The sequence below is a fragment of the Manduca sexta genome, chromosome 19, assembly GCF_014839805.1.
Source record: "Manduca sexta isolate Smith_Timp_Sample1 chromosome 19, JHU_Msex_v1.0, whole genome shotgun sequence".
NCBI classification, from domain to species: domain Eukaryota; kingdom Metazoa; phylum Arthropoda; class Insecta; order Lepidoptera; family Sphingidae; genus Manduca; species Manduca sexta.
This window is the reverse complement of record NC_051133.1, coordinates 6,429,188-6,443,024: the sequence shown is the minus strand read 5'-3', so window position 1 is coordinate 6,443,024 and position 13,837 is coordinate 6,429,188. Positions and strand designations below refer to the sequence as shown.

Genomic DNA, 13,837 nt, shown 5'->3' with positions numbered 1-13,837 from the left:
TAGGTACGGTCAGAATATAAAACTACCTCATTTAAATTTGTACCTTGCATATATGTTTACGTTTTCTCTACTAAGGCTACACCTGGCATACAGGCAACTTGTGTTAAGACATCGCGGCTTATAGAATGGAAGTCACAGAGATATGCCCTCTACACATACTTACTATAAAACTAAACTATTTGTTTTTGAACGCGCTAATCTCCGAAAATACTTTTCTTATTTGGGTAAATCTTTTATTAATTAGAAACTCCATTATTCCTGCTAATTTCTATACAGGTATTGGCTTTTAGTTGGGCAAATCTGGGAGCCACGACTAAAAGCTAGTAATGTAATATATAATTTATTAGTAGTTTTTATGCAGAATAAATGATATCAGTTTTTTTATTTTGAGTGGATGCCTACCAAAAGGTGTTGATTCAACTATCTCGCATTTGCTCTTGAAAATTATCACATCTTATTGTTCGTTCAGATAAACCGGTTGATATAACATATATTTTTATACATTCAATTCAGTTGATATTTTTAAATGTAGAATAGGTTTTAAGATATTAATGAGAGGTGAGCTTGCGTCTCGATAAAAATAAGACTTTTGATAAATAAAAATAAATCTAGCACGTAAGTAGTACATTCAAATTACATACTCTTAGTTACAAAGATGTTTATTGTTTTAAATAATTATATTATTACAGCCAATAAACCACTTTAACATTTTAAAAAGCGTTTAAAATAATATAATAGACGACCGACAATAAGGACCTTGTAGGAGATTGGCATGCGTGATGTGAAAACAATTTCAAAACACGTGATACGGAATAAATCGCCTATATTACGTCCATGTATTTTACGGAACAAACAACAGTAGTTTAGTGTAATACACGTGTATCCAAGGTACCGATGCAAAACCAATCACAAGTCTTCACAATTTACTTCCCTCGAAATATGTATCTTTACTACTATTTCCATTATTAAACATTCAAAGTAAATTAATTAAGAACTATTATAAACTCTAAAAATTATATGTATATAAAATATGAACTAAAATAAACACTACCTACGCAAATAATTATGTACGGATTTACTCACAAATTAAATTCAAATCCTTGGATATTTCTGACAATCGATTCGCTAGGAACAGACAACACATATACTCTATATAAGTTTATTTTATTAGGTAATACATATAGTTTCGGTATAAAACACGTAGATACCTAAACTAACACGTGTAAAACCAGATTAACTTTGTAAATTTTGTGAAATGTCCTAGGTTCATGTATCTACGTACTTGAAATCGAGATTATTAAGATAACATTTGTTATGTCGAATAAAACTGAAAACATCATTTTATCGTAACATTTATATAACTATATAGTAATGTAAAGTCATGAAGATAAACTCATCACAGTCTGTGTAATGGTTGCCGACTGAAAATGCACACTTCAAGTCTTTCCTTAGTTAGTTATTTACGGTAAAGTTATAATATTACAGTATTACGTTATAATAATGGAAGGGGCTTACATATTCCCACTGAAAGAGGACCTATTGTCTATATTTATCCTACTGGTATTCTGCCACGCATGAAACGTTGTGAATAAATTTGTGTTATGTTATTACTAATAGTGATGTTGACTATTGCTAAATATATCTATTAATATTCACTGCAGAATCGCAGCAGAATACTGAAACCTATTTTTTTTTAAATCTAGATAGAATTTGCAGACTTGGCATTTAAAGCAATCAGTAGACTACTGCCTACGTTTCTGACAAACATTTGTACCTTTTTTTATAGAGAAAACATAATTTTCTTTGTTTGTAGATGTAAATATAATACTTTTAAATTTTTAAGTGTTTTATTTTCTCGATTTGAAAATATTTAACGATCTGTCTTAAAAAACTCAAAATGTTTGTATTTTATCAATTTATTATATAATAATTAAAACAAAGTCAACATCCCTATTACTGTAACATACAAAATAGTCACTATAAATTATAAAACAACAGTACCATCTCTATATATAAATGGTGAATAGCTACTATGACCATTTAATTTAAATATCACAAAAAGTACATAAAATACTTCGACATAATAAAAAATATTGATTATTTTTGAGATGAATTCTTGACATTAAGCTATCTGTATTACGTACTTTAAATTTACCGACGTAATTTTTTTAATCAAATTTATTTCTTTGCACTATCTTTCTTTCCAAATCGTTCACCTTCTTCTAATGTAGTCATTAATTCACAGCCTTTTGTTTCTGGCAGCAGGAATGTTATAAACCCTGCTGCTAGGGGGAAGATGGCAAATGCGAACGGTGGCATCCAATGTGCCACATCATCCATGGTTATCACAAAAGGAGCTATCATAGATCCAACGCGGGCAGCCATTGAACTAATACCGAGAGCTGCGTTTCTCACAACTGTTGGGAATAATTCTCCGCAATATAAATATACCACAACAAAAACAATAAAGCTAGACACTGTGCCAATACTAGCGCAAAGGACTGACCCTATGCCTTCGGGCATAAATATCAATATAATAAGGCAGCCGGCACAAACAAAATTGAAAATTATTACAATAGCTCTTCTACCCATTACTCTTAGTAACGGGATAGACACTAGGGTGCCCATCAATGTAAAACATGCGCTTGCGGCGACGTTCAGGAATATATTACCGCCTAACTGACCAACATATTGAGAGACACCATAAAAGCAATAACTGCAAGTCAACCAGTTGAAAGACATAGCCAAAATATTTTTTCTTAAATTTGGAGTTCGGAACAAATCCAATACGTTGCCTTTTTTTAACGCGCTCTTTTCTATAGATGCTTGGTACGCTTCCACGTCGGCTCGAACAGTATCGGTGGGTCGTTTATTTCTGTAAACAACAAACAGGTTTTTTAAAAAAATAAACTAAATAAACAATTTGTAGAATAAATGTACAAAAAACTTACATTTTCGCTACGCGTTCTAGAATCGCTATTGCCTCGTCACTTCTCTTCATAGCTATAAGCCATCTTGGCGTTTCTGGTAGTAAAAAGAAATAGGATAACAAAATTATTGTAGGTAAAGAAATTGACAGCTGGAAATGTACGTAATCTCGGAAGAAATAGGCAAAAACTGGCAGTAGTATATGGCCTAAATTAAAAGGCACTTGATAAACTGCCGATATGACATCTCTGTACTGGGTTCCGACGAATTCCATTATTACGACAAAACCGATAACCATCGTTCCGCCCACAGATAAGCCTATTATAAAACGTAGGATTGTAAAAGTCCAAAAATCGCCAACATAGGCTGCCCCTATGCCCAAACTAACTTGCATAACTACAGCGGCAATTAACGGGTTTCTTCTTCCAAATCTGCAAAATAAAAAGACAAATTATAAATATAAGTTTTAAAATTCTAATTACTGACATTTTAATGTCTCGCAAAAATAAGTTTTAGCCATAGGTACCTGTCGGAAGCCATTCCGAAGAGCACGCTGCCTATCAATGTACCCAACTGGAATAATGTTTGCGTAAAACTCGCAAGCCATTTTCTCTCACATATCAAATTCCACTCCATTACTATGGTGTCGGTAAATACCGATGTGTCATAAATTGGTTTGTCACACGGGCATGTCTCATTGCCTGTAGTTGCACAGGTATACGATACTTTAGGGGCCAAGAATATTATAGCCATTTGATGAAATGCCACGGGAAATTTTGTTAGAAATACAAGTAGACATAGGAACAGCTGATATTTCCCAAATGCTCCAGTAATCTTTTGGATAAAATCCACTGGCTGTGGTCGCGATGCCGACGCACCTGAACGGACAAAAAATATACATTTAATCAATTATTGTTGATAAAAATTAAGTCTCAGTACAATGAATATAATAGCAGAAAATAGATTTTTGATAGCACACTGACAGAAGCAATAATAATCTAGGTGGGATTGGAACCGAAGGCTGAGATAAAGGTCCGCAGATTAAAATCCACACACCTCTTAACTTTTCGAAGTTATCTGATTACATGTGCATTTTATATCACTTATATATAGCACCGCGGAAAAACCTTCATACCCAATAATTCTACATACAAAATTTCCAAATCATGTGAAGTTTGCCAATCTACACTAGGCCGACGCAGCGTTGTGCACTACGGTTAAATCCTCGCAGTAGAAGAAGAGGCCTCATCCCTAGCAGCGGGTTAATACATAAAACAAGGATCATATAAGTGGAAAATTATTGGCATATTGAGAGATAAATTCTAAAAGGTATCAATAAAATTATCTAAAGAAACCACGGAAACTTTAAATTTTCCACAACATTGCGTTCAATCATGGTGATGTTTAATAAATACTAATCGGAGGCGATGAAGCAGGAACCAACAGATCGAGTTAAAACCACATTTTATATAATATCTACTTAGTCTGGCCATAAATACTGTTACACTTAATTATAAAAAAATATTACATTTGAATTTCGAATCTGTCATTTTTATACGATTGTTCATTGTGTTTTCTCATTTTGGCGCCAATACATTGTAAAATATTTTGCGATATTAAAATGGTGTGGGGTGATAAAGAGAACCGAATCGCTGTGATAGCATTACACAAAGTAGGTATGGAGCCAAATGCAATTTTTAAAACTCTCCATACACTTGGTATTAGTAAAATGTTTGTGTACCGGGCTATTAATAGGTACAATGAGACCTCCTCTGTTTGTGACAGAAAAGATCTGGCCGTCCACGTAGTGTTCGTACGAAAAAGGTGGTCAAAGCAGTAAGGGAAAGAATTCGAAGAAATCCTGTCCGAAAGCAAAAGATTTTATCTCGGGAAATGAAGATAGCACCTAGAACCATGTCGCGTATTTTAAAAGATGACTTAGGACTTGCAGCCTATAAGAGACGCACTGGCCATTTCTTAACTGATAATTTAAAGAAGAATAGGGTGGTAAAATCGAAACAACTACTGAAGCGGTACGCAAAGGGAGGTCACAGAAAAATTTTGTTTACGGATGAGAAAATTTTTACAATTGAGCAACATTTTAACAAACAAAATGACCGTATTTATGCTCAAAGCTCTAAGGAAGCTTCCCAATTAGTCGACAGAGTGCAACGTGGACATTATCCGACTTCAGTGATGGTTTGGTGGGGTGTTAGCTATGAAGGAGTGACTGAGCCATATTTTTGTGAAAAAGGTATCAAAACATCGGCACAAGTGTATCAAGATACCATTCTTGAGAAGGTAGTTAAGCCCCTTAACATCACCATGTTCAATAACCAAGTATGGTCCTTCCAGCAAGACTCGGCGCCGGGTCATAAAGCTCGGTCCACGCAGTCTTGGTTGGAATCGAACGTTTCGGACTTCATCAGAGCTGAAGACTGGCCGTCGTCTAGTCCCGATCTTAATCCGCTGGATTATGATTTGTGGTCAGTTTTAGAGAGTACAGCTTGCTCTAAACGCCATGATAATTTGGAGTCCCTAAAACAATCTATACGATTGGCAGTGAAGAATTTTCCCATGGAAAGAGTGCGTGCTTCTATTGATAACTGGCCTCATCGTTTAAAGGACTGTATTGCAGCCAATGGAGACCACTTCGAATAAGCTTTTTATATTTTTAATTGTTTTATATTTATGTATTAAACTGACACACTGTAAAAGTAATAAATGTTATTTGCAGTTAACAATTTTCTTTTTTCTTTATTACAATATTTATGGCAAGACTAGGTATATACATTATAAACCCTTTGAGCCTCTTAAATAAGACGTTTATCATCTATTTTCATACTTTTTATAATATTTTAGAAGTTTGTTTAGGTATAATATTTCTTATAGCATAGTATGAAATCTATGATAATATGTAGGAACCCTTAATCTAAAATTAAGTACTGTACACAATACACATGTATTTTTTTTTATTAAACCGATTATATTACACTCCGAAATTTTTGATCCAATTTGATTTATATCAATGGGATCTGTATTATTATTTATATTGAATAAATATTACATTTCTAGCAAGACTAATTTAACACGATGATGGCCGTAAATAATATTTCCGTTTCAAAACATATCAAGGAATACTTTGCAATACGTAAACATAAAAGTTTATTCGAATGGAGTAAGCCAATGCACGTTTCTGTTTGTTTTTGTTAAAACCCTACGTAGTGGCCCACGTAAGTGAGTCGCGTTCTGGGATCAGCCTGTGTGTATCCAGTTCCAACAGGCCGGCATAATTGTGTCGACTGCCAAGGGGTACTCATCTCTCGTCAGTCGACATTCTATCAGACGCTATTCCACTTACCATCAGGTCAGTGGGGTCACTTTGCCGTGTACGGATAAAAAAAAATAGCACTGAATACAAAGTAGACCTTAATGCCAGTTAACTTGGTTTTTGATTTTACTATTTATTGCATATGGGGCATAGAACGTTTGGAGCGATGGGAAGGCCTTAGGTTAATGTCAATAGGGTTACGTATTGGGTGTAATATTCTGTTACAAATTCTCTTTCAGGGATAGGCCTAGCTCTGTCTTAGATATCAATAAAATTGTTTTCAATTATACTGAGTTAAAACGTATTTTAGTAATATATTGTGTAATAAATATTACATAAAAAAAAATTTGACAATATTACTTTGCCTATCATATCTATTAAATAAGTATGTTTTGCAATTTAAATTGCTCACGAATACTTTGAATGCTTAAGTATTGTCTAAATTAAAGTAATTTAAAAATTAATTTGTGTTGAAAACAACGTTTTTCGTATCATCTGGTTATAAGTGGTACTATTCCAGATAAGTTCGTTCATTAATGCTATTTATGTAACTGCTTACATCGAAAATAAATTATCAATTTTCCTCCGTATTTAAATATGGTAATGGATTATGCTAAAGAACCAGTCTACAAGTCAGATGATTTCATGAATAAATCGAGTGCCACAGAAAGTAACTGAATTATTGCCAAGGTAATTGAAGTATTCAATAACATTCCTTCCTATAGTCCCATGTCTATAGAATTTAGAAGATTGGGTAACTATAATACGAGCCCTGTTTACAGCGGTATTAAGCTGAATTTAAACTTTGTTTTTATATCAGCACGTCAAAGTGACCCCATTGGACTTGATGGTAAGTGGAGTGGGGGCCAATAGCATGTCGACTGACGAGAGATATTACCCCTCGACAGTCGACATAATTATGCCGGCCTGTTGGAACCGGATATGCACAGGCTGATCCCGGAATGCGACACACTTACGTGGGCCACTATGACGGGTTTTAACACCTTGCGTACATAGGTCGCTATCCAGACGGATATAAAATATATCCCACCACCAGCAAAGCTGTTATGAGCTGTACGCTACAATTAAATGGCCGGCAATTACTCAGGCTCTAAATAAGCTTAAAGGGTAATAACTCATTGGAACATTATCTGTTCTGATAATTGAAAATAACCGAGCCGTATAATATATCTAATAGCTACAATATTATATTTTATAAACGAATTATACGCAGTATTTTATAACCCTTGTATATTGACCTTATAAAATATTATTGTCTTTATTGTTAAACGTGACATTAATAAATGTGTTATTTTATGAATTGATAATATAATGTAGAAATGTTATTTTCGTGTTGCGGATAGGGCTGTGAATATTTAATAAAAGACACGAATGAAGGTTATCTGTGTAACTTCTGCTTGCGTCGCCGCTCGTAAATATCTCGATAAGTCGAAACTTTAGCATCACCCTAGAGGCAAATTACTGATTCCTGAGATGTTTTAAAAACCTGTATTACAAGTCAGTGAACTTCGAAGTTGATCGGGTGACAATACCCCGGCCCGTAAGTCAAAAACGGTACGTCGGTATTAAAGAATGGACCGCTCAAGATTTACAATAGTCGCTCTCAATATTGTATCTATAGTTTTGGTTTAATGGAGGAAGTAAATTGGACAAAGTTTACATTTTGCTGTGCCGAATTTTACTTAAATTGTTTAAATACTACTTAAGGAAGGGCTAGACTAGGTTACCAACCAATAAAAGACTTATCTAAAAAAGAAGTATTACCTCGATCGGACATCTAGGTGTCCTCAGTGATCTTTAAGTTAAATATTGGAAGTAAACTAAAGAGAACCACCCAGAACCTCAAATTATACCAATTATCCTCCAAACATTACGCTTAAACACCTGATTTCTATACATCCAAATACGTATATCAAATTTCACAAACAATAACCTTAAAAATCCATTGCAAGACAATGAAACAGAACAATTTGATGAACTAAGAGTATAATTGTTTTTAAACAGTTATTCATAATTCCGGAGTGCAAAGGGCACTCATTATCAGTTCCATTAACGATCTTAATTCAGAACAACATAACTCAAATTAGTATATTATTATGCGGGTGGCATATGACCTGCATAGCGTATTTCGCCGTCCATTGTTTGGACAATTGTCATTTGTCACCGGGATAATTTAAAGTAATTTGGTGAAGTCACCGCAACGGGCTAACGTTTGACGTAAATTTTCAATGTTGTTAATAGCTAACTGTATGGAGATTACGAGTATATAAAACAAACATATTATGTACTACGAGAGAATGTGTTATTATGTTTTCCACAATCACTTACTCCTAAGTATCTTTACTGTTATATTCCAAGTAAATGGCACAACAAAATAGTTAATAAATGAATATACTTAGGGAGCCCTATTCCGCCGATGGAGGCGAACCCGTCTTTATGGAATTGCGGGGCGTTGTAATCGAAGGATTGCTTAGATACAGGTCAATAGGCCATTTTTTATTCTTTAATATTGCTATCAAAGCTGACCTTCACTAAGTAACTGACTATATTAATTCTGGTCCGTAAACATTTTACATACAATCAGGATGAAACATATACCTGTGAAAAATTAAAAGTAGTGAGACCTGTAACGGTTATATTGTTTTATATGAAATAATTTTCACGCAATTTGTGAACATATAATGCACTTATTTTCTTATAATATGACCTCGATACTCGATTATTGCATCACAACTGTATGGCTTAATTGGTTACGCACTTGCAATTATCAAAAGACTATTATGCGTTTTATCCTTGCAGTCACTAGAATTGTTCTAAAAATCAATAGAGGAAGTTTTATTTATGAAGTACGACTAGAAACACTCTAATAAAAAAATGTTCGAAATTGTATAGTTTAGAATGACAGTCTATTTTATGCAGGGCTACGTGGAAAGAATATTTTTTATCCAAATACTCCCTATTTAATAAAGGTACCTATATTTTCAGCTATACATCATTTGCAAGATTCAGTAAACCATGATAATACCAACTGGCGTAAGCGGTCTTATATATAATAAACACTAAACACAGTTTTGTTAATACGCATCTAATGAAAAATCCGGTGTCATTGAAATTTACGTTGTGTCAAAACTTTGTTTTACTTATTTAATAAATATTTTAATTCTATGCAGTACGTAAGAAAGTCAAAACACCAACATAATTCATTAAAAATATATATCGTCGTTTTCTTTACGGGTTAACAAATTTCCTTTTCAAAGTTCATTTAGTAGACTGATAAAAAATTCGAGAACATATTTCTATATAGCCATATATGTACATAAGTATTCACTAGCACTATTCACCTAATTGGAGTCAGCTAAAACAATTAACATGATATTGCTTTAACCGGACGTTTTCAAGCTCTAATGAAATCGTAACACAAACCTACTTTATTTATATCGTCATTATTTTAATTCTATTAATAAAATTTATGTATATGAAAATATAAGTGGCGATAGCCTAGTTGGAAGTAGAACGGACTGAAGAGACGAACGTTTGCAATTTGAAAACCCGGGGGCGCGTACCTCTAACTTTTCTAAAGTTATGGTGTATGTATTATTGTTCGATTTAACAGTGAAGGAAAACATCGTGAGAAAAATTGAATACTTGAGAAGTTTTCCATAAAAATTATGCCAGCGTTAGGTCTGCATCGTAGACTTAAGGTGTAAACACTCTCAGTAGTAGAGGCGGTTCTTGCTGGCAGTAAGACAGTATATTATAATACGGAGCAGATATTATTATTACATGAAAATTGCTACAAGAAGCTATGTATTAATTATAATCAACATTAATCGCAAATCCTATATAAGTAGGTACTTTTTTAGTGTTTTGTGTTGTAAGAATTTAGATTATGAATTTGAGTTTAATAATGTGAACTGGTGCACGGATATTACTAATTTTGTATATACCAGTGGCGAAGGGTGACTTTTTTCGTAAGGGAACCCGACACTACTTATAGGTTACTAATAATATGCATAAATAAGGCCTGGAAATCGTTCTAACGACAATTAAATTTTATATACTTACTTAAATTAAGAAAGGGGAGCCGGCAGGAATCGGGTTATGTGGACCCTTCGCCACTGGTATATACACATTATAGAAAATATTATAATAGCATAGTATAATAGGGATTAAGAATATCACCTAACTTTAACAAGATGCACTTATGATTTGATTATTTCGTACACTAGAACCTACTCCATTGTATCCACTTTCGCAAAAGTATAAAGTAACACGGAAAATGCAATGTATGTATTAAACATAATTAAACAATAACTGAATCAACCTGAAGATTATCGTAATATTTAGACTGATTATATAACAGTTTTATTGTTAAGAACCAAACTGTCTAAATGAATTATAATGATGTTTATAATTATCTAAAACTGACGAAGACAGGCGTATCATAATATTAAAACACAAAGAACATATTTGTTCTGTCTGTGTCACGCGATATCTGTCACCAAAAAATGTCAGATTGATAACCCTGGACAGATTTTGGTATTTAAGACAACATCATCAAAAGTTGTTTAATATAACTCAGTGTAAACATATACTCCAATTATGATAATTATGATTAAGTAATTATTTGTTTACAGTGAAATAGTAAGAAACGAATTAAAGAAACGAGTAAAAGAAAATCCCGAATTTAATAGGTTTGACCTAATAAAAGTCGCAGAAGTAGTATTGTCACTGTTTGTGGATATTCGAAAGTTACAGGCCTCTCGGTCACCATTGCATCGGACGTCAGCGTAATTGATCTCTTCATTTGCGAAAGTGCGTAATACGTCTTTTATTAAGCGAAAGAACTTGACGCACACGCGGTCTAGTGACCGCAAAAACTATAATAGTATAATCTACTTATACTAAGTAAGTATATCTATACTAAAATTATAAATATTATTGAATATTTTAAAATAAAAACAATTATTTACGTAGTATTTTTCATCGGCTCTACATATATTACTACAAATATCTTGAGCAGTTTCTTATTATTTTTCCATCATATTAGTTAATATTAAAACGACAGTACCTATTATCTAGCGTGTTCGTGTCTTACAACATTATTGGAACTCCTCATTGCGGATTTCTACATGTAAAATAATATCTGAACCGATAGGTATTACACCTTGAGGCGGTCACGGACGCCCGTGGTTCCGGCCACCAAAAAAAAACGATGGTTTGTGGGTTAAGAGGGTGGCGTTCTATATTACAACTTATACTAGCCTATATGTGACATCTTATTTATAGTCTGATCGGGAAAAAAAAATGCTTTGGAAGCGCCACTTTTGCTAAAGCGCGGGCTACTTTAATAAGGCGAACATTTTTATTCCCCGGGTCAGAATATAAGAACAGCTACATTTTTAATTATTACTACTATTGTCTGATTCCAAATTGTATATTTTCTTACGTCATCCCAAGGGTGATAGTCTGACTTTAACTGTAGCATTGAAAGACACTCACGTGGACCATCATTACAATTATTAAAAAGATATGCATTACAATATATTCACCTGAATAAGTTATTAAGCGATAAAGCCACTTTATAGCAAATTTAATTTTTAAATTAACCGGTTCGAGGTCCTACGGGGATAGTGTGAATTTAACAAAGATACCAAGATTTTATGACTTCTCTACAGCATTGGCAATGATCGACGAATACAAGCAAGCACAAACGTGTGGATAGCCTAAAATCTGTAATAGTCCATGATAGGTGACAATCAAGCGGAATATCCATCGGCAGTTTTTCGGAGAAACATAAAAAAAATTCGACCATGACTGTGCCCATGCTCAGTGATCACACGATCGTCGAACTTTCAATTATAACTAGGTAATGGATAGGGTGGAAGCGTGATTTCTTCTGAAAAAATTATCAATAGAATTTTAGGACACCCCATTATTATTTACGCAGTAGTGCCTAAGGACTTATAATAAATAGAAATCATTATCTTTTCCAATCATCGTCAAAATACTCTTGATTCATCTTTCAATTACAAAAATCACGAAAAATAAACCGTTTTCGTGAGATAATATGGACAAAAATGTATATAAATTAAAAATCGTGTTCGAGTTTTAATAAACGAAATAATAAGCGGAGCACACTGAGTGTCCTGTTCTATAAAAAATAAGGCCTCTATATAAAGCAAATTACATTCACCTATTATAATAGATAGGTAGGTTTTTGAACATTTCGAACACTGCTTACCTATTAAGAATAAGGTAATAAAAGTGAACTAATACTTCTTATTTAATAACTAACTACAAAGTACCTGTTAAAAATTCAGGTGCTAACAACTAGTGGGCATATACTTTGGTGGTTACCTACCTACTTATTATTATAAAAGTAAGGACAAATATGGCTCTTATTTGCAACAACAAGTTACATTGTTAATTTGCCGAGAATGTTGTGTCAATGCTATCTGGATACAAAGCCCCAATACTTTTACATACATATTAGGGTCAATACTCTACGTAATAAAGTGAACACTTTCACCAATTGGGCTTACCCGGTTCGTCCTTTTGCATCTTTATAAATGATGAGTCTGTCGCGTTAATAACGAGCACGTATCACACGCGACCCAGCGGCATCAGCTGCCACTGACGCGATACCGTTTCACTTGAACGGCAACGGCTGACTGATGGCGCAGCTTCGTCCGTTTGCGTGCGCGCACCGTCACTTCGCAATATCGCTGCAGTTCAACAGATAGCAACATTTGAGACACCAGTGTAAATGCTCTATCAGACTTGCACGCCATGTTATGTTATAAAGGGGTGTTTTCGACAAACGATTGTTTATCAGTCATCACACATACGAGTGTTCCTACGTACGTAAAATACAAGGATTTGATAACTATTACATCACACTAACACTACAGTAACATGGAATTAATTGTTGTGATAAAACCAACTACGGCCGATTCCATATAACCTATCCCAACCGCTAACTGCGTGTTAATAGTAAGAATAAACTAATCAAAATAACTAATACGCACATCAATAAAACTTTATGAATGGTTCATTTTGCTACGTCATGGGCGGTGACAGTTAAGATCGTTTATAGAAATCAGCCATTAATAATGAGAAGAGAAATTATTTAAGAAAAGTAGAAGAAATTATAGATTGAGGCAAAAATTGAGGAAGGTATCGCTGCATATTGAAGTTATGACTAACAAAAGATGGATATATGACTCTATATAAATTTTAGTTTTACGTGTTACAGGAAAAACTATATTCAAAGGCAGAGAGAATAAAAAAATGAGTCAATTTAGGCGAAATACAACTTAGGTCCCTATAAATTTTAACGATACCTATGTTCGCAGGTTCAAAACTCAAGGACTTTTATTAAGTTCTGTGTGAATTCTATGTTAATTATCGCTTGTTTTAATGGCGAAGGAAAACATCGTGAGAGAAGCTGCATACCTGAAAAGTTTTCTATAACAATTTTGAGGGTACGACGAGTCTACCAATCCGAACTAGGGCACCCTGGTGGACTAAATCCTAATCCCTTCCAGTAGTAGA

At 33.8% G+C, this 13,837-nt stretch overlaps 1 protein-coding gene across 1 annotated transcript; it reads right to left on the bottom strand.

Annotated features, from left to right (window-relative positions):
- Positions 1-641: 641 nt before the first annotated feature.
- Positions 642-13,008, bottom strand: LOC115445622 (organic cation transporter protein). The gene is made up of 4 exons (XM_030171961.2): positions 12,826-13,008; positions 3,455-3,806; positions 2,952-3,359; positions 642-2,875 (listed from the first exon to the last, which is right to left on the bottom strand). The coding sequence occupies exons 1-4, from the start codon at positions 12,842-12,844 to the stop codon at positions 2,179-2,181; spliced, it is 1,476 nt and encodes a 491-aa protein (XP_030027821.1). The 5' UTR covers positions 12,845-13,008; the 3' UTR covers positions 642-2,178.
- Between the last annotated feature and the right edge of the window lie 829 nt (positions 13,009-13,837).

What these genes read in the sequence shown, in the direction of transcription:
- LOC115445622 (XM_030171961.2), bottom strand. An exon ending in TTCGGAATGGCTTCCGACAG is followed by an intron (nt 3,360 to 3,454) that starts GTACCTATGGCT and finishes TTTATTTTGCAG; the next exon opens with ATTTGGAAGAAGAAACCCGT. An exon ending in CTAGAACGCGTAGCGAAAAT is followed by an intron (nt 2,876 to 2,951) that starts GTAAGTTTTTTG and finishes TGTTGTTTACAG; the next exon opens with AAATAAACGACCCACCGATA.